Source organism: Hippoglossus hippoglossus, chromosome 20 (assembly GCF_009819705.1).
Source record: "Hippoglossus hippoglossus isolate fHipHip1 chromosome 20, fHipHip1.pri, whole genome shotgun sequence".
NCBI classification, from domain to species: Eukaryota; Metazoa; Chordata; class Actinopteri; order Pleuronectiformes; family Pleuronectidae; genus Hippoglossus; species Hippoglossus hippoglossus.
Window position 1 is genome coordinate 5,109,397 of NC_047170.1, and position 22,222 is coordinate 5,131,618.

At 40.5% G+C, this 22,222-nt stretch overlaps 1 protein-coding gene and 3 non-coding genes across 8 annotated transcripts in view; 3 read left to right on the forward strand and 1 right to left on the reverse strand.

The window, feature by feature from the left end:
* The window catches only part of LOC117754004 (partitioning defective 3 homolog), a 342,820-nt gene that overhangs the window by 292,049 nt on the left and 28,549 nt on the right, over positions 1 to 22,222 (reverse strand). For all 5 annotated transcript variants that reach the window (XM_034572613.1, XM_034572611.1, XM_034572615.1 and 2 more), the window contains exon 2: positions 13,389 to 13,490. In XM_034572613.1, the coding sequence (XP_034428504.1) occupies positions 13,389 to 13,490 (102 nt within the window). The remainder of the gene's footprint in view (positions 1 to 13,388; positions 13,491 to 22,222) is intronic.
* trnaw-cca lies at positions 9,033 to 9,104 on the forward strand. Its single transcript has one exon. It is a non-coding gene; the product is annotated as a tRNA-Trp (tRNA).
* trnaw-cca lies at positions 12,114 to 12,185 on the forward strand. Its single transcript has one exon. It is a non-coding gene; the product is annotated as a tRNA-Trp (tRNA).
* On the forward strand, positions 17,462 to 17,533 carry trnaw-cca. Its single transcript has one exon. It is a non-coding gene; the product is annotated as a tRNA-Trp (tRNA).

Genomic DNA, 22,222 nt, shown 5'->3' on the forward strand with positions numbered 1-22,222 from the left:
TAATCAGTGTTATAAGAACTACCTAAAATGGCAGAAACCATCTTCAAGGAAAATGTATTTGCTTTTTAGTTTGGCCCATGCCCCATCCATTAACATGTAGGAGGCAGGGTTAATGACCTATACTGCAGCCAGCCACCAGGTGGCAATCAAGACACTTTGGCTTTTCTTTTAGGGGGCTGACATATCCTCTATCTTTATGTATGTGACAAACAAAACAGCAAATCCTTACATTTGAGTAGCTGTTTGCCGTTTAGTTTTCTGTTGACCAAGTGGTAAATACACTCATGTCAGCTTTCCTGTAATTGAAGAAACCGTGGTCTAGGAGCAATAAAAGCAGTGGTGAGACTAGTATTAGTATTTGAAGCCATCGCCGTAGGAGCTGTATTAGTCACCATAGAAGAAATACTGTTTCTGACATTTTCCAAACTTTCCATCCTGCCAGGAATACAATTCTATGGGAAAATGATACGTTCTGTGTGAAGATCTTGAATAATGCCACGAAAAATGTAACTGCTGTTTGAACTGACAATTTTTGCATTTGATATAAAGAAGTTTGCAGCACTTCGACTGCGTGTACATCACATGGACCAGCACATGGACCAGCTGTGCAAGGAGAAAGCATGCAGTGCTTCAGCATGTGTGTAAGCCTCCAGTGTTCTAGCAGATCTGAAGAGGTCTTTAGCGCTTTCTCATGAGAAGTGAGGCAGTGAGGGCACAGCACCGCGGTGTTAGAGGGGATTCAGCTCTCTGACTGCTACAATATGCCTGTCTGAAGCTCTCCAAACCAGGCTTAGCTTCGCAGGCCCTGGCACCGCCTTCCTACCTCCTTGGGCCAGAGTCAACTTCAGCTTGGTACGACGCCAGCCGCCAACGCCAGACTCAGCTTAGCTTGTGGCAACGCTTGCACTCCACTTTCAGTTTCTCCTTTCCTTCCTACAGTATGCTTCCTTCCTTCCTTACTCGGATGTCTTTCATTATTCTCTCTTGCATTACTCATTCTTCTGTTGCTATTTTCCACTTTTCTTTGCTTCTTACTTGCTTGATTTATCTTTCTTCATTTACTTGTTTTCTTCCCTTTACATTTAAACACATAATAGATGTATTTTTGTGGGTTCAGGTTGACTGCTCATGTATATGCAGAAGTCTTTTTCACCAAATCCTTCTTCTATTAGCGTTGGTCACAGCTATGCTAATTACTACAATATTTAAACCAATATCAATAACCCAAATAGCCTGGCGTATATATCACATCCGCTGTAATAAATTGACCCAGTTTAAAGCAGAGCAACGCCTTTCAAAGTCTATTTGAGAGCCAATTTTCAAACACAACCTTGGAGTGACTTTGGATCTGTGAGGGTAATTGTATATGGTTTTGAGGGAAGTAGTCAAGTGTACAAAAAAGCCACTCATGGTCTGGAGACTCTAGAGACAAAAGCTACACCGGGATACTTGTCATGCAGAAGAGCCACTCGCTTGGTTTAACAAGGAGCTGAGAGGCAGTAGGGTGAGAGAGAAATTGGTCTATATTCAAAAGAATAAGCAATTGATGGTAGATTGAAGTTTTCTGTTTAAGGCTGCACTTCTTTGATTTTCTTAGAAGAAATTTCCAAGCAGACGGTCGTAGTTTGGAGCCACATGGAGAATGCACTGTTGCCCCCATGAGGCGAGGTGGGGAAGACCCTCATGAGGAGATTCCTTCCTCTGGAATCTAACTGCAGCCACATTATGACACATAATGATAAAGACACATAAGGAAACTCATTCAGTTTCCAATTGGAAACCAGGGCGACATCTCATCCCGTGTCTCTCAGTCTGATGCCTCCTGTCCTTTGTTATCTTAGTGCTCATAGGTACATCCCTCTGGGGGTCTTTGGAAGGGCGGCGGGATCTCAGCAGGGGGCCTGTATCTGTCACGTCAGTTTAAGGCCTGTCTTGTGGCGGCTGACCCAAATCCACCCCCGAGGGGCGACACCAGGCCCCTCCTCAGGACCCCACCGCTGCAGATAATAGGCTCGTTTGGCAAAGTATCCAGACACTGGAACCAAAGCAGTCCTGACAGCTGTCAACCAGGACAAACATCCTCTTGCATGACACACACATGCACAATATGAGGATGATAGTGTACATCTCCACTATAGCGTGTGTATGATTGTTTTTACATGTTAATATCTAAACTTTCTTTCTTTCTGTGTGGGGTCCTTCCACTTTTTCTCATTTTGGCACTGTCTATCCACAGCTCTGGTTAAACACTCTGGCATTTCCAGACAGTGTTCCGGCGAGTCGTCGCCATGTCAGTAGCAATTTGGCGCGTCGGCAGAAATCTCTTCCTGTAGGGGAGCTGTCATGGAGGAGAAATCAAAGACACCTACGTGACTAGCTGGGTTGCCTTGGAGCTGAAAGAAACACTTGGTGACATGACCTGATTTCACCCGTTTTAAAGGAAACCGCAGCAGAAGATGGAAGAGTCGCCTGCTGCTTTGCAATGTGAAGTTACATCGTTCTTACCCCAGGCACAGGGATGCATATGTCACAATGCATATGCTATAGAGCCGAAGCTGTGGTTTTGTCGACAATTATGGTTCAGTGTCATCTATACGTGTGGCTCAGGAGGTCTACATCAGTAGCTTCAGCAGGTGGTCATGCTCAATGTTCAGGGCTGTCTGGTGACCTTTGTTCCAGACTATCACCCTCAGACTGTCTATACACACAGCACTCTAACCTACAGGAGCCCTGAGAGGTATGTGTAAAAAAACGTTTTGTCATGGTTTTATTGTACATTATTTAAAATAACTTTGTATTTGCATTTTTATAGCACAACAGCAAAAGTGTTACAAAGAGGGGCAATAAACACAAGAATACAAAACACATAACAGCCTTCCTCTTAGATATAAAATAAAACTAAAGAAAATCCAGAAAATAACAAGTGTAGTGAAAAAAATAGAGCTGAATTTGAACATTGGTCTCCCAGGTGGCAATCCTGTGTTTAACCCATTCATGGACCACAACCTGCCCACTTGACATCCTAAAGACTTCCTGGCAGAAAGCTATCAAATTATTAAAATGTGTTTGCAGCCAAAAGAAAGACATAACAATAATGTTACATACTTTGCTAACACAATATATGTAGCTTGTGTTTAGAGTGCATGGAGAAATAAAACCTGGAAGTAAACATGTTGTATTTCTATTGGGTTAAGGGTGCACTTCAAAAAGTTACTTAGAGTAACAGTAAGTCTTTCATGTAAAACACAAGAGTGCACTGACCAACACACTATGGAATTACAAACAATAAAGATCTGTGGTTCTCTAGAGCAGTTACACTGACCAGCTCCCCACAGTGAGGGATTATAACTACATAAGTGGGAAGGAGGGATTTGCTGAAAAAAGAACAACAGTGCTGAACAAATCTACCCCAGGTAAGTGAAGTTCAAAAACTAGGAGCCTAATAAACAAGCAGCAACAGACAATAAATCTAAAGCCCCATAGGAAAATGAAATGAAAAAGTGCTTGTTGCCGCCTGCAAACCTCGAGGCACAGCATCGGAAGTGAGGATAAATTCTGTTACAGCACTTAGTCTGCAGAGCCGACTCTGGTCCTTACAGGCTAATTACAGCTGACTACAGCAGGGTGTTCATCTGTCAGGATATACTCTTTGTGTAGGCATGTGTGACTCTGGCTCTGCGTTCGTGTGTACGCGCCGGTGTGAACATATGAGTGTGATGTCTCATTTATCAGGGAGCTCTTTAATATTCTCCATGCTGGGTTCAGACATGCGTGCTTGCGTGCACGTTCTTCCCCTATCCCTGCATGGGTAAACTATACCCTGCTGTGACCAGAAGACTGTATGTAAAGTAGATGACATGACAGCTACCAAGAGTTAAGCCAAAACATCTAGACCGCCCCCTGGTGGCTAGCCAAATTATGATGGGACATGGACTAAAGTAAAAAGTCTAAACGAAACCACTGTCATTTTATATTCTTATCACAATTATGTATTTTCAAGTGTTCAAGTTACTGATAAATTGATTTTGATTACTTATTTAATGATATAAAAAGCAGGTGATTGACTCTTATGACTGGTTTGCATTTAGTTGGTTGATGTCTCAGTGTGACCTCAATATAACAGCTCCACTCCACGATCACTACTGTGCAGACTCTGGCATCAAACGACATCAGGGCAACAGGGCGGCACCCATATCCAGGATATATTGGCTTCATTTTTGTACATTGGGAGGAACTGGAGTTGTCCATCCTCATTAACAGTCTCTGCTTAGCAGACAGGTTATGATGATTGTAGTTCAATGGGAGTTTATTAATAAAAGTAACTTGCTTCACAAAAATCACTTTATTTAATAATGTGTTCTTGCTCCAATTAACCAATGCAAATTGCTAACTTTAATACAGAAATTAATGAATTATATTTATGTAGGAGAAAATAAAGCAAGAATTTGCTGGTTCTATCGTGCTGACTATTATTTCACAGATATTCAACATGCACCTTTTTATTAGTTCCCCTATCATGTTTAGTGATTGATACAAACTGGTAGGTTGGGCAGTGTGAACAGGGACATGCCAGACAAAGTCTGAGAACGCCTGCATTAGCAGAATCCAAAGATGTAAGAACGTTTTGATGGTTTTTACTTACTCAGACTTTATCATACTGTACTGCAAAAAAAGGCTCTATGGATCCATTAAAATATTCAGGAAGTACTTCACAAGGCAGATAACTCATGCCAGCGGGTTGTAGAGATGTAGATTATAACTTATATATTGTTGGCACTATCCGGAACCAATCACTGCACCTTAGCACCGCACGTGCCTATTGTTTTTTCTGTATATATTGTTGTTTTATGTCCGATTTGTTGTTATGTCCAAAGGCACCAACCACACCAAGGCAATTTCCTGTATATGTAAATATACTTGGCAATAAAAAGAATTCTGATTCTGATTCTGATTCTGAAATACCGAATAAATCCACGATGTGTACGGTGAGCGCATAACACTGTCGGAGTGATGATGGTGAGAGACAGACAACCAGACACAATAGTCTTCAATCTGTGCCAAAAGAAGCTGCATTCACACAAATATACATATACGCAAACACATGCGCACACACACACACACAGACAAACACAGTAATTAGTCTTTGATTTCCCCCGGCAGTGTTCTGGTACCAGGGGGCAGCTGCTGGTACCCTGATTTAGCCTTGGCTAATTTCACTCACGGCTTGATCTCGACCCAACACAGGTGCCCAGTTGGCACCCGACCGCCGTTGCCATGGCAATGCCAACTTCAGGGGCCAAGAAAATGCCAATTGTTCAAGGAGCTCAACCACAGGAGCTATGGATGTACTACTCATTATACACAGACCATATTAGCACATGTAAGAGGCAGTCGGTTCAGTTCACCTTCTACATTTGGTATTTTCCCCCACATAAATGACATGTGTCTGTAATTCAGAGGTTAAATAATAATTTCTAACAAAAATACATTTTCTATGCAGCAGATACAATACAGGTGCTACTGCAGGTTGCTATAACTTGGGCTTGAGTGCCTCACTGTGGTGGACAAGTGTCACTGCAGCATCCATCAGGCTTCATGTCCATGCAGCATGCACCTGCTGTGAAAACACACAATACTGAAGAGCTGATTCAGGTGATTCAGGTTCTGGTAGAATGGGATTTCTCTGTCGATCACCCGTGAGAATTCACCCTTCATCCCCTCAATCATTAAACCCAGGGGACGGATTTGCTTTAGCTCACCTCTGTTAATGAGGGAGATCCAGACTACACGCACTCTGGGGACCCAGCTAATCAGCCTCACTTATTTGTTATCAAGGTCCCTTCGGACAAAATATCCAGACACCAACTTGCACACTAAGCAAGCCGAGAAGCTGGATGAGGCTCAAGCAAGTGTACAGGGTTAATACTTTTGGAAGTGAGGAGGAAACAAAGCACTAGTCATCACCAGAATGATAATGCACCTTGACATGCGCCATTTTATCAACGTATTCAACTCAAAAAACTACTGCTGCTGAAATAAACATTTTAAGCATGAGTAGTGTGACTGAACATCATGGGAGGAGAGCGCAACGTTTACACTGAATTTCCAACAGACGCACAGACTCCAGAAAAAACCTTCCGCCTGTTCTCTTCTCCAGTGAGATCAACTGCTACGTCGCACTAAGATCAGACAAATAAGTCCAATCCATCAAAAGCCCAAACTGCAATGACCATTAAAGTTTAATCTTATTAGATCTAATTGCCCATATCATGCCCATTTCATTGCATTATAGTCTCATTCCAAAGCATATTGTGGTTTCCTTAGCTCGGGCCATTATCTAACCAGGAGTCATTTTAATTGCCTTATTGCCATCTGGTTATATGGATGAAGCGTCCGTATCACAGCCATTCTCAGTCATTACACAGCTATAAGTTTTTTTCACACTGAATTAATTTTCTAAAGACTAACCTCAGGCTTTCTGCTCTATGTTTCCATCGTCTTCCTCGTCACTAGATTAACTGAAGCATTTGTATGACGTTACTTCTCTTGCCACGGGGCTCATTCAGCCCTGCTAAAGACTTAAAAGGCTAATTGTAGAGGCGGGGAGTTGCAATAACTATTATGTATCTGCACACCATGCATCAGCTTCGCACAGAGAGCCAGTTGTGAAAAAAAACAGAGGGAAAGATCTTTTTTTACATGTTTTTACTCATAAAAATAAATCATGAACCACAGTGGGCTCATATGAAGCGGCTGTTTCATAGAATAGTTAGTCAGTAACTTTAATAAAGCAATTTTGGAACTTTTTTTAATACAGTATTAGCAGGAATATTTCATCTATTTTTTAATTGAATTCATCAAATAGCCAGTGTGATGTTTTTTACTCTGGTGCCTTGTCCTCTCCTCATGTGGACACATGGGGGATACACGACAAAACAAAATGTTAAATTCCAATTAACATGCCAGAATGAAATCCCTCTTTCAATACTATGTCTGGCCCCATGCCAGGTGTACCAAAATACTTAAATAAACTTCAATAGTGTTTAATAGGAACTAATCTCAAAATGCAAAAGCATAATGTGCTGTCAACATAAAAATAAATAGGTGGTCAGAATATGCATACTTGTCAGCCAAAATGATTAAATGCAAACTCTACAGTTTGTCCCTGTGAAATAATAATAAAAAATAATTTAACAGCAGCAGTGATATATAGACAGAGAGATGGATTCATCACTAGTTTGTCCAGTATTCATCTGTATAGTTTTGGTCAAACCAGGCCAACGTGGAACCATCAATAATGCTACAGTCAAATGAAAAGCATCTTAAATAACTAAGGTGATTTGGTAAATCAACCCTCTGATGATGAGTAAAAAACACGACCATTGCACAACAAGCTCATCAGCAGAAGAGAGAAGAGATACATCCTGAGTTTGTAAGAAAGAAATGCACTTTCTAGATTTGTCTAGATTTAAATAATGTCGCTTAAATAATGTTCAGATATTGTCTTTCCAGATAAAACCCCAAATGAGCTGTTCCTACACTAATCTACCACTTCCCACTTCAGTCCAGTTGGTGGCAGCAGTGTACCAAAAAGCTTGTGACAACTGAATATACTAAATACAAAATATCAACAGCCACCTGAAAGGCTATAGACTAACACTCCAACATACGCTAATATTACATTACAAGTAAAAGACGTAAAGCTCTAAACAGTGTTAGGACATCATGGAGTGATGAAGTAAAATGACCTGGGCTGAATTTACAAGTAACTGTGATCTGAGCAAATATGCACCCAAAACAATCAGCACTCATCAGAAAAGAAAAGTAGACATAGAGTTAAACTTCACATTAGAAGATCAACACAAACCAAACCTCAACTCAACAAATACACACTCCCATATTTGTTGTGCAGTTAAAAAAGAGGTGAGATCATGGATGTGAATATCTGTGGAGCGGAGACAAACAGGCTGCAACACGCAGCTCTGTGACTGAAAATGAATCACAGCATGATAAATCCAACTGCTGAACCACGGCCAGATTTTAACAGTTTGGATGCTCCCAACTGTGGGACTGAAACGTGCTTAATGACAGAAACTTGCAAAGGGAAAACAGTAGTTATTAACTCCCCGCTGCTCTGTTTTCTTTCCTCGTTACTGCAGTAGACACACAGTAGATATGAGATCTTCATTTGCACAGAACAGTGTCAGTGACAGAGCTTATTATACAGTACCATCCTGTTTACTGTATGTGTGGTGAAGTATACTATCAGTACTGATGATGTCTGATGTGATGACTTGTGAGACGGGGCTGCACTCTGTCTGAATTTTATTCATTTTTCCCTTTGATGGAAAAGTGAAGTGGAAAAAAATCATTAAAAAAAATAATGTCTCTGCTGTTGCTACTGTTTCCAGCAGGTGAATGTCAATGTGACATTTTGTTTATGAAATACCTCATCATGGCCTAAAGGTGAGTGGTTAGTCGATCCTGTTCAGACAGTAGCACTGATTCTTCCATGACACTGTAAACACGTCTTTTACTTTGTTTTGGGTAGAAGAGTTTTACTTGTTGAAACCACAGTTTGACATTGAGTTGAGATCATTAATTTTGTTTCCCTACAATTTAAATTGTGCTCAGACTTGATGAAATGGTTTGATCTGAAAGTTTACTCATCTCAATTGTGATATTATCTTGGCCGATGGCTGTTTTGACTAATGTTGCAGAAATAATCTAAACTGTAATCTACCTCACTATATCTCTCCGGTGCCAAGCACGTAACTTCACAAAAGCAAGACAATGGCGAGGTGTTTTCCTAAAAGCTGCGATAACAACTGTGTGTGCTGCTAAATTACAGCTGCACAGGCAGACATTCACAGGATATGATAGTTTGCACGGTACAGGGCCTGAACTGAGCAAATCTGGAATACTACATTTTTCTTTAATCAAAGGGAAAGATGGGAAGCCAAACGGTTGGAATAGTTCTGCTCTGCCATGATGATGATGTGATGTAGGTCAGAGAACCAGCTCAAGTGTGAGACCTCGTGGCGCAACGGTAGCGCGTCTGACTCCAGATCAGAAGGTTGCGTGTTCAAATCACGTCGGGGTCAGTGTATTTTGAGGTAAAGAGGACCACACACACTCCAAATGATCCATCAGCTGTGTGAAGCAATCAGTATGCTAATCATGTGTGAATTACAACAGCCCTCTCCGGCTAATAACGTGGTGTAAATGAAGCTGTTTCTAGTCGAATTTGAATGTCGGGGCTTACGGACACTTGGATGACAGCACAAGAGCAGTTTGGAGACTTTTTCTGTTGTCATTTCACATTTGAAGAATGTGTCCCCAGTTACTTCAATTGTATTGGATTTGGCTGCAATGCTGCGTATTTTTCGGTGAACTATCCCTTTAAGAATGAGCATTTAACTTTCTGTGTGTGTCCCTTGTTTCATGCAAAATGGAAATAACATGACGTCTCCTCCTTCCATCATTCTCACTAATTTAAAAACACATTGGTGCTCCATCCCCCTTCCATCACTTTACACTCAACTTTTGTATCGTTTTGAGTGCACCATGCAGAAACCAATAGTACACAGCTTGTTGCCATACTTGTCAGTATATGAACGCACACAAAACAGCAAGTTTGAGTGTAAGCTAATTGAGACAGATGCAAAAGAGTTTGTCTCGCATGTGTGGGGATGAAACTGACAACATGTGGATCAACTACACAAGTACAGCAAACTCTTTCAGCTCGACCAACAAATAACAGAACAACAATGAATTAACAATATATAAATAGCAATAGCGTTTTTTGAATACTGCTGAATAATGCGGCACCAATGGATACTTTAAATGCTTTTGAAATTACTGTATTAAATTAAGATATTGTGTCGGCTAAATGGATTCTTTACTTCACATTATGTAATAGGTAACTTAAATACTAGATTCTGCTCAAGGCTGTAAACAATACAAGAAACCACACAGGAAAGTGAAAAAAACACAAGTCAAAAATAAAATAAGCCACATTCAGGTAAGAAGAAAATCGTTTTATGTTTTAACCATGTAAAAGTAAGAAGCCTGGGTACATTTTATCTATGAGATCACCAAAGACCATTGAAAAAAATACCAGCATTAGGTCAAGCACAGGCCCCGAAAGTTTGTGGAAAAAATGTGTGACGATTCTGAAACTGAGATAGAAACTGTGATACAAAGATATGATCCGACCCCTGGTAGAGAATCTTCACACTCCCACTGTGGAAACACTATGTCCATAACAATAAAAGCCATATGTTGTCCTTTATGGGTATGGGTTAAAATGATCAGGCCTGGTTAAGCTGAGTGGATGCCGTTGTGTCGGTTGGTAGATTAGATAGTAAAACATGGATGGAGGCAGTGACTGATTCAAAGAACTGGACAGACTGGATTTACTACTACAACTATATACACATAAAAAAGGCAAACACCCACACTCTGAGATAACAAGCACAGACAGATGGCTGCTCTGCTGGTGTAAAGTGAACTGTTCCAGCCCACATTCAGCTGAGCTGCCATTCACTGCAACTCTCAGAAGTTTAACTACGGTATGTCTGTCTTGTAACCAGAGGGTTTCTGTTTGTTTTTACACTGACTGGTATTGTTGAGGGTTTGTTATGTATAAGGTATAAAGAGCAGTAGAATAAGCTTTTAAAAGTCAATATACAACTACACTGATGGGATTTATAAGAAAAATAAAGAAAAATAAACTGTTATTGGGCCTCTTATTTGGTCTAACAAGAATGTTAAATGTTATCAGAGCAATGGAATTAAATACTCTGATAAGAAATGTAATGAGGCCAGTCAACCACAAGGGGGAGCAGGTATTCACAGCATCAGATGGATAAAATGAAAATATACAGTATAAGGCCTACATGTATGTGTCAGATTGCTGTTTTCATTTAGATTATTTCCTTCCTTCTTTTTTATTTATTCCTTCCTTCCTATTTCTTTCTTTCTATTGCTTCCTTTCTTCCTTTCGATCCTTTCCTTCCCATTTCCTACTTCCTTCCTTCCTTTCTTTACTCAAAACGATTACAGAAGATAGATGATGAGAGCAGATGAGAAAAAAATAGTTAAAATGAGATGAGAGAAAGTGTTTCAGACAGCAGGTGCAAAACAATTGCTCTCACCACTGATCCCACCTGGTGCGTAACCATGGCACCTACCATACAGGCATCATAAGGTGTGTGGATGCACATGCACGCATACAAAGTCAGAGAGCATCTATAATTTTCAGCCATGCAGACCAACAGCTCAAATCAACACACAGCTCAGTGAACTGCTCCAAATCTCAGAGCTGTGCTGTTCAGTGTGAAAACACACACAGGATATGTTTTCAGATTTCACAAGATCACAGCAGACGTCAGACATCAGGAGATAGGAATCGAAGATGGCACTTTCATTTCAAACCTGAACGTTTCATCACCACTTTCAGGAATACATTATGATGAAGCTTAGTTATCTGTGAAGTGATGAGACCACTGTGGATAAATGATCCATGTCAAACCTGTCAAATCAGGATTCACTACAGTGTACAAAAGATTGGAATAAAAAAGCTGTCTGTTAAAATCTAGCGACATCTTTGTGCTGTTCATTTGAGGATTTTTGTTAACGTGGATATCTGTTACACAGAAAGACAGGAAGATGATAACAGTTGGGATACTTTTGCTCTGTAAGCCGTATGACGTCAACCTACAGATCATTATATTTCTTTCCCTACAATATAAAACTGTGCTCAGACTTGATGCAATGTTTTGATCTGGCAGTTTAATCAGCTCAATTGTGATATTATCTTGGCCGTTGGTTATTTTGACTGATGTTTCAGGAATGAGCAACAATGAAATCTACCTAGCTCCCTGCTTATCTCACTACTACAAGGGAAGTAACTTCAAAAAAGCAAGACAATGGTGAGGTGCTTGCCTGTAAGTTCCAAAAACAACAGTGTATGCTGCTAAACTACAGCTGTACAGGCCCGAACTGTGCAAATCTGACTCTATGTTTTAATCAGAGGGAAAAGACAGGAATAGTTCTGCTCTGTAACCAATGTGATGTCAGCTGAGGTCAGAGAACATGCACAGGTGAGAGACCTCGTGGCGCAACGGTAGCGCGTCTGACTCCAGATCAGAAGGTTGCGTGTTCAAATCACGTCGGGGTCAGTGTCTTTTGATGTAGAGAGGACAAAACACAACCCTAATGAAATGACATCCATTGAACCTGTGCTGTCAGCTGTATGTGAAGCAGTGTTGACACATATCCATGGCTGGTGTACACTCACTAGAAATGACCACTGCAAAAAGTGACCTCAATTGTCTTTGTGCTTGTACAACTTTTTCCTTTTAGTTTTGTGAGAAGATCATTTCAAGTTAGCAACCATGTTTTCATTCACTGTGGAGTAAATTGGAGCAAACAGCGCACTGTCACCCACCATTCACTTCATTAAACTGGTTCAAAATAATCATTTAAACCATTTCCCACTTACACAGACACAAAGAGGGGGTACAGCTCATTAACTGGCCCAACATTAAAGCCGCAGAGCGAGTGACTCAGGTGTAGTCAACACTGTTCCCATGGGAAGGATGCAGTGGGACTGTGGGTAATCATTTCCAGCTGCTCTAGTGGGTGGGGGTGGGCTGTGTGGCATCACGCTGCTTCTGAAGAGATTTTGCCCACACACTCTTATACTCGCAAACTTTTTAAACACGGACACACTTCAAAGTGAACACAGCAGACGAGACTGTATCATTCTACCTTCCACAGATATGAAAGCTGTGGAGAGGTGCCAACAGGTTGCAGTGATTAAACAGAGAACATGGTGGTGTGCAGTAGCAGCTTAATGTTTTGTAATGTCGTAGTAATCACGAGACCGTAAAAGCAGGCAGGTGTAATCATGAGCTCATGCAGTGAAGCTCTCTGTAGTGCTGCCAGAGATTTACCTCAAAGATTCAGAGGTCGAATACTAGAGCCCGACCGGTACAGATATTAGGGAGTGTATACACACATATGAAAAAAGTTGGCAATTATTCCTAAAATGTTATCAAACCCATGTGACAAAAAAATGTAATTGAGGCTTGATATATTACAGTTCAATCATAAACTTTAAATGAAAAAGAAAACACAAATACAACCAAATATATAGAATTTGAATTGATAAAATGAACGCCAATATCAATATGTCTGTGAAAGGCTTCTATCAGCTGATATTATGAAAAACTGATAAGTCAGTCAGGCTGTATCAGATACCATCAAAGGTGCTTTTGCACAAAGAAAAGGTGAATGGAAAGAGACTGGAGAACAAACAAATAAATAAAATATGCAATATATCACTTCTCTCCATTTTACAAACAAACACACAAACTTACCCTGTCTTTGTCGTCCACTACGTCACACAACATATCATCCAGGTCCAAAATGCCCCCATCTCCATGTTCCAACCTGTGGACCTGCACCCAATAGCTGACGTCCTGGAAGAAGAAAAAAACAGAGAGAGGTTATTACACCAGTCATCAGATCATGTTTATTTGCGCCATATGGACTTGCAGCCTTATATAAGTAAACATGAAAGCGTTGCCAGGCCAAAGGAATGAGCAGCTTGTGTCTCCTTAAGAATCAGCTGATCTAATCACAATGTGCTCCATGTAATGATCCAGTCAGCTGGCGCACAGAGGCTCTGACATGGCTCTGGATTTACATCATGATGGCAGTTATGAAATATTTTAATCCCCTGCTGGACGGCCTGCAAAATGAGCATATGGCTCCAACCTTTGTCCATGTGGGAGCAGAAGAGGAAGAGATGTGTCCAATAATGCCAAATGTCCCTCTTTTTGTTTCCCTGGTAAAAGACGCTTCTTGAAAAATTATAAGAGATTTTAAAAGTAAAAAGTCTTTGTTGGGAAATATATTTTGAGAGGGAAATTATCAGATGTTCAAAGCAGCTATAGGACATTTAGTAAATTCCTGTTTCGACAGTCAAAGATTCCACGGATGTTGGATATAAACCAATAAAAAATCTCATTGTCTTCATTTGTCCTCTTCCATGGGCTTTAGTACTGAGGCATGATGGCCCAGTCAGTCAGCTGGGTAAAGAGCAACCACTCAGCTCAGTGACTGTCCTTCCTCACTCGCCATGTTAGGGAAGAATCTCCTCACTCTTTTGTCTCTATTTTGTTCTCACTCCATTTCCCTGCCTCTATTTCTTTTCCTCCAAACTGAGCTGTCTTCGGGTCTGTGGTCAAATGCCTTCATGCACGGCTCTGTTGTACTGAGCTCCATTGTGGTTCACCAGGCAAAATGGTCCAACTAATGAGGGGAATGACTGTGTGGTATTTTCCTTCCTTCTGAGGTTAGTCAGAGGGAAAAGATGGCAAGTTTATCAGGGAGCGTTCTCAAAAGACAAGACAAGAAAACGGAGAGAAATGGTGATATTAGCAGTTGTATTATTAAGGCTTGAGAGAACAATGCAACATGTTGGTCATGATAGAACGATACAGAGAGTACTACGGCTTTTTGACTGGGAAGCAAAGCTGGAAAACAGTCCAACCTGAGGGGGAAATGCTTTTTTTGCTACATCTACACTATAACACCACTACAAAACACACATAAACCCCAGAAGAAGACACAGCATAATTGTACCATCTCTGGAAATCATTACAAACCACAAACTGACCCTCTGTATCAAACAGGGGGGAACATTTAAATTTTCAAATGCTGACTCGCTCCATGTCTGTTTGGCATCTTCAACCAGACTTGTTCCTCAGATGGATTACAAGAAGCAAAACATCATTCTAAGAGAAGCTCAGACGCAAAACGTAATCCCAGATTCACCCTTGCGATGGAAGGAAAGAATTTGATTTTGACAAATACTGTTTAGATTAGACTTAAATCAAAATGATGTAGAGGGCTTACGTCAATGTCTCCCAAAGACCAAAAGCAACACTGCAGAATTCCCAGTTTAAAGACTCGTCATTATGGGAGTATTAGCAGAGAATTCCTCACTGACTGGGAGAGGGATGGAGTTTGTGTTTTGGGGGATCATTTCTTAATACTGTGATGTCAATATATAACTAATGCACACACACAACAAATGTTTTTTTTTCTTCTGGTAGATAAGTAAGACTTCCAAGGAAGATACAGCTGGTCATGTTAGCTCATCAGCTCACAAAAATCCCCATGGTCCTTGTTTTGCCTCCTTCTTAGTATCATTCATCTTTGTCTGCAATTCTAAAGGCCTGTACGATATAAAACTCAAAACATCACTATAAGTGTAGCTTAGCTTTCTACAGCGATTCTCTTGAACTATGTCATTATTGTCACATAGATCTTGGAATATCATACATGATTAATATCTGGTAGAGGGTTGGAAACACTCCGAGTTTGGCAGTGGCTTGAGAGCAACCAAAAGTGTTCACTGTTCATCCATCATATTTGGCACATACTGTATGGGCTTAATGAAATGTTGAACACATACCAGTAGAAAAAGGACTAAAGAGAAACAGGGGGAGCAGAACCTCCCAACAAAGAGTGCATTGTGACAGAGTCGTTTACATTACTGTGCTATACAGTACAGTACAAGTGGAAGGGGAGGACAGCAGTTGATATAGTGTCAACACACTCAGCAGTCAGCCTCAGCTCAGTTTCTTAAAATCATCCCTTCCACTTAATTCAACATGTTACACAAGAATCTCGCACATCTATCATCTCTGACTTTTCATTAACTCTGTAACTGCATTTCTCAAGAACTACAGTTTTTTATTTTCTCATACATGGTTTCAAGCACTTTCACAAAATCTGAAATCACATCCACGCAGCATGTCTACATTTCTGTTCAAGCACAATTAAGTCGGACACATAGACTAGTTTGAATAGACCAAACTTTCCCTTGAAGCTGGGCACCTTTTCTGAAAGATTACGGATACAGACGAAACAGACAAAACCGAGCAGCAGTACCAGTGAGTCTCCACTGTATTATTTCATCGAGAAGGGGACAAAAACCACAGAACAAAAAGGATCCAACAAGAACAATTGTCCAACACAGCTTTGATACACAATTTGAGCCAAGCATGTCTGGGGAAATCTCTCCACCACACTGCAAGTCATCTTCCACACAGGAAGAAGAACCTGTAGAAACGAGTCCAACCTGAGTTGATAGATGATTCTCACCAATCTAAAGTTACATCAGTGTTTTGTGAAGTGTTACTTTTCACCCCAATGATGAATTTAAAGTTGAATTCCCATGTCAGGTACAAAGTGTTTGAAAGGTTCGTCACAACGCACAACTCTAAATGACGCCTTCCACAACGCTTCAGCATATCATCATGGACCTAGGATTGCAATGCACATCGTCTGACAGTCAGTGGGTTTTCCATGTCATGATAAAACCACGGGCTGCCAGCTCGGCTATAAAACCTAAAATATGATACTTGACAGGTACAGCAAAAATACTGTGAGTACTTGAGAACTTTGTAACCGCTACAATCTCATTAAGATCTTATTACAATAATGTCATTACATAACTAAAGTTTTTTTCTATTAATGTCACTCGAGTCAAGAGCAGATACATTTCACTATAAAGTGCAAATGGAAGTAGCTTGAAGAAGCACAGCACAGGAGCGTGCTGGGTTTCACTTTAATGAGTTAAAAGTGAAGAGTACTTTGCATAGGGAGCAGGAAACCCTCAAGGGGGGGTGGAGTATGTAAATAACATGTGAAACAGAAGAGCATTTCAATTATTTATAAAGAATATGGATAAAGTAGCCGGGTGGATTAACATGCAGTTACAGAATAATCCTTGCCATGTTGACACTAACAGATCTGCAGGTTTTAAATAAATAACTTTTGTGTTCAGCACAGTAAATATGAGTAAACATGCATCGTGTGCCGGTGAGTATTGTCCACTGGTCTTATAGCTGCTGCCCCAGTGACCTGTTTGGTCACATGTGAGCTTTACTCATGCATTCAAACACAGAGTGAGAGCCATACCAGCACCCGTCTGATCAGGTATCCGCTTATCTGATCCAGTGTAGAAGGTGAGAGAGAACAGACAGGTAGTTGTTCTCTGTGCCATTCACACAACACACACACACACACACACACACACACACACACACACACACACACACACACACACACACACACACACACACACACACACACACACACACACACACACACACACACAAGCCCAGACAATAGCTCTCCTCACCCCATTACCAGAGTCTTTGTACCAGAGTGGGTTGCCTGTTTCTGTCAAAGACCACACAAAGACTGGTGCCCCGGAGGAAACTGGGAGCGGGTGGAGGGTGATAAAAAGAGTGTGGGTGAGAGAGAGAGTACATGTGCCTGTGTGTGTGTTTTACGATCGCTGCGTTATCCCCTGCAAGTGCTGCTATTCCCACAGGGGTAATCTGAGTGGCTCGATGGACTCCCCAGCTGTCAGGATCTCGTGGCGCAACGGTAGCGCGTCTGACTCCAGATCAGAAGGTTGCGTGTTCAAATCACGTCGGGATCAACACATTTTAATATTCAGGGGAACCTCACTGCAGCCACGTACTTACACTCAGTCCAAGCTATAGTCATAAACAGACTTAGACTGTGGATTACCTTTGTATGACACACAATTAAATGAAGGTAAAAGACAAATGCCAGTCACATATGTGGGTTTTAGTAAAGCTAACACACAGACATGTTTCCCATGAATAAGCCTTGGGGAATGTCAAGCATTTGGAGATGATTCTAAAACGATAATAGAGTTTTACAAATTAAAGCATAAGCAGCAACAGCTTTACAGATCAAATGTGACCTTGTCTCTTATCTTCATAAAATGGTATAAATAAGCTCTGTTGTGTAAACTGAATAAGTGATAAATGCGATAAGTATGCAAGCAGATGACAAATGAAGAGTCATGCAGATGAATCATTATCTAATCACTGTTTTAAATGCAGCATTGAAGTGCGATTTAATCTGTGCAGTTAAAGGAGGAAATACATGAATGCAGGAATTCTAGGTTTTCTATATATTAAGATACATTCAGATCAACATGGTGCGATCAAAAGGTTTCTTTTGCACACAAACAGAATGCAACAGGGTTTATCTGCATGCAGCAGTTGTGAGCAACAACACCCATGAATCAGTATTCTGTTTTACGTTGTGAGCAGGAGTGCAGTATGAAGGATCAGGAACATTATGACCACATTTGAAATTTCACCAAATTGGAGTACAAACATCTAAATCTGTGTCAGACTCACATCAAGGATCCTCACTGGTAAGAGGTGCGTCTATGGCTGTGAACCAGACACTGAACAGCAGTTTCCACAGTGGAAGAACCTGCAGTATCTGAACCTAAGAAGGTGCATCAGGTCAGGAGTGCGACCAAGAGCACACTCAAAATTTTGTGAGGACATTCACAAATGAACTGTGGCATGATGGCAACTTGTTGACTTGTGTTGTGATGATGTGTGAGGTAGCAGTCATCACATTTTCTGAACTTCTGGTTACTATTAGAGAGATGTGTTTTGGATGATAAGAGATGAATGTAAGTGTAATGTTATAGTGGCTTTTGTTGGGTTGTCTATATGCTTCAAGTGATGAGATGATCCAAACACCAAAAAGGTCACTTAAAGAAGACTCTCAAATCTCCAGACTTTCACCGCCTGAGCAGAGAGCTTAGAGATCACCATTAGTCTGTGACCTCTGACCTTTAGGAGCACAGGCCTCACTATGAATCATCAGCTCAACCCAGTGGTTCAATCTCTCAACCTCCCACTTTTAGTTTCTACTCGGCAGCACAATAATGACTGTGATTTATGGAGTGTATTTTTTCTTCTGTGAGTCAGAAACAAAAGTGTCACAGCTGCCACGCACGCGCGCGCGCACGCGCACACGCACACGCGCACACACACACACACACACACACACACAGTCCCTGGCTCCTTATCTTTGCCAAAGTGCTATCAGGAAAAAGTCAAACAAATGCACAATAGAAGATATAGGTCAGTAGCAGGCTACTGCTTCTACCACTGTGAGGTCACACGTAGTGCAGTTTACATTTAATTATGCACTAACACAAAAAACTTTCTTCCTTTAGAAAGAGTTTGTATTTAATTTTTTGTTCATTAGTCCTTACATATTAAATCAGCAAAGTCATTACAGGATAAAGTTGTTTTCTTATTCAGGAAAAATAATTAACATCACTGATATATTATCAATCTACCTAATCAGGGCTGAGCCTGGGAGTGTGTAGGCTACATACGCAAACCTACTGCAAACTCACATAAACACACACCTCAATCTATTTTTGCACTATTCCGGGTTTGCACAACTCATATCCTATCTACTCTGTCCTTTCTGACTAAGTGTTGTGTACTTACATTTCACTTGAGTACTTAATATGTACTTGATATGTTAATATGTTGTGCAATTTTTATGTTGACACCAGGGATAAGGGAAAAACAGCATTTAAATCTCGTCTATGTCCTGTACATACAGCAGAATTGACAATAAGGTTGACTTTGACTATGACAGGAGCAACAGCAGCTGAAGAATTTGCTTCAATGAAAAACAGATAAAAGCCTTAAATAAAGATTATTGACTGTAGAAATGTCCTATAAAAAACAAATACAAATTGAGGAATTAAGGTATCACTAGTAGTCATACAGCCCTTGTCAGAATTTACATATACTGACAATTTTAATTCATAAAGAACTAATTACTGGTTGTTTATAAAAGCCACACCCTGTTAAAAACGTTGGTAATAGAGCATCGTGCAATGGACAGTGTGCTGGATTATCTACCTTTGGTTCTCTGGTTAGAATTTTTATCCTACACACCAACACTCTGCAAACAAGACAAGTTTGCTGGTTGACATTATACATCTTGTCTCAACAGTAGTTGATTTTCCAGTTTAGTTTAGTGCCCTGTGTTTGTTTAATCCCAGTAAAATAGACTGAATGTCCCTTCTGGGCATAGCTATTGTTTCCTAGTAGAACATCACAGCCCCATACTGTGGATAAAGTAAAGTCTGACTGTGTGTACGTGCACTATTGATGCCCTGCACACCAAAACAACCACAGTACAACACTGAGAGAGACATGACACCTTGCTTTACACATAGAGTAACAACTCCCCACTGCACATACACAGGAGCACAGTACTCAGCATGACACAAAGAACTTGTACTGGAGACTCAAAAGTCTTAATGACCTTGATGTCGTACTGCAACTTAGTTAATTGATTTTCCTGAGACAGTCAGAAAGGGACAGATTAGGAGAAACAATATAATATCATGTACAAATGTTTTACTTGCATCACTACCTGACTTAAACTAACCTTCTAATCACAACTCATCTTAAGCCAAATCATTCATATTGTATATTAATATATTGCAAAGTAAAACATCACAAAGCTGAAATATTTTTTCGCCTCCACTTAATGTAAATATGCAAGATAAATTCATTTCGAGTCAATTCAACAATGTCAAGTTTTAACTTTCAGATAATATGAGGTCTTCTAAATTTAAATAATGTGCTGAATGAATGTCGTGCTGATTCACTCAACTCATTAAACTAGCATATAGCAGATTTCCCATCATGCACTGTTTGAGAATTCAAATTCTCCCAAAGATATTATTTGTGTCTTAAATACATTTTAAATTAAGTCACTTAAGAACTATTTAAATAAATTAAACTGGATTTACAGTGATATTGTGACACAACTGAGAAATCCAGTACATTTTTAGAGTTAGATGAGCATAATTAGTGTCTCCACAAAACCTCACTCCATTAAAGGATGACCCAAACTTGTTAAAAGACAGTAATTACTATGTTTTCAATACAGTCGTACTATTTTTAGAAACAAGATAATCTAAAAGACCAAAAGAACCAAATGGAAACAAGCTAAAGTTCCCACATAACTGGTGAAAACCTTCCTTTGTAATAAGAAACATAAGTCAACTACTAGATTAATGGCTCTGTAAAATGTATATGTTTGCAGTGCAGGCAAATATGAAAGGATAAAAAGACATATTTCTTTTGGCCAACAGTTTACATCTCCCCGCCCTGTGCACTACAGCACAGTGGCAGTACTGGTACCAGAGAGGTTAGCGAGGGTTCGAGCTGGTAATTCAGGCCAGCCTGTCAAACACAGAGCCAATGCAGCAGCGTCTTGACCTCGAGACCCTCCAAATATCTGCCACACCTACACACACTGAGACAGAGCAGAGACGACAAGATGCCAATTCTCTGGAGTCTAAAGCTGCCACAGAGAACATCCTGTCAAAGCCACGGCCCCTGTTTACAAAAGTGACACCTGATTTTCCAAGCTTTGAGATTTAGCACCAGTTTTATGCCTGGATAAACCTCTGAAGTCATCTCCCCGCTGTGTGATCTGCTTGAGTATGGGATTTAAAGTCCCTAAACCGTGTTTCTCCAAGACTACAACTTCACATATCACCCCTCATGATAAGTACAATGTGGAAAGCTGAGCATCTGGTCTGGATAAAAAAGAAAGCAGGCCGCAGTGTGTGTGTGTGTGTGTGTGTGTGTGTGTGTGTGTGTGTGTGTGTGTGTGTGTGTGTGTGTGTGTGTGTGTGTGTGTGTGTGTGTGTGTGTGTGTGTGTGTGTGTGTGTGTGTGTGTGTGTGTGTGTGTGTGTGTGTGTGTGTGTGTCCTCACAGGCCAGACATGCTGCCTCACAGCTCAGCGTGAGCTTGAACCACTGCTGTGATGAAGGTTTCACCAACAAATTAAAACAGACATTATCACAAGAGGATCTCATTGAGCAGATTTCATAATGATTCATCATTAAGCCAATTAAAGAGTAAAACTTCAGACAGGATGTGTGAGAGATTAAGAAGGATGACAGATTAAAAAATAACATAACAATACTGTCATGACTCTGGACTTTAAACTCCTGGATAAAGAGTTCTGATTATGGACTCTTTCAGTTATTTGACTTGTACCTGTGTTTCCTTCATTCAGTGTTAAGATTCTGTTTCATTCTGGGTTTCATTCTGTTTCCTGTTTTATTTTGAAATTCTGATCTACCTCGTGTTTCTCTTCAATTTACTTCCTGCCTTTGTGTGTTTCCCTCCAGTTGTGTTGCCTTGCTTTGTTTCACCTGATTGTCCTGTGCCACCTGTCTGTAGTTTGTCATCAGTTCAGTTTGTATTTAAGTCAAGTCCTCAGTTCTGTCTTTGTCGAGCG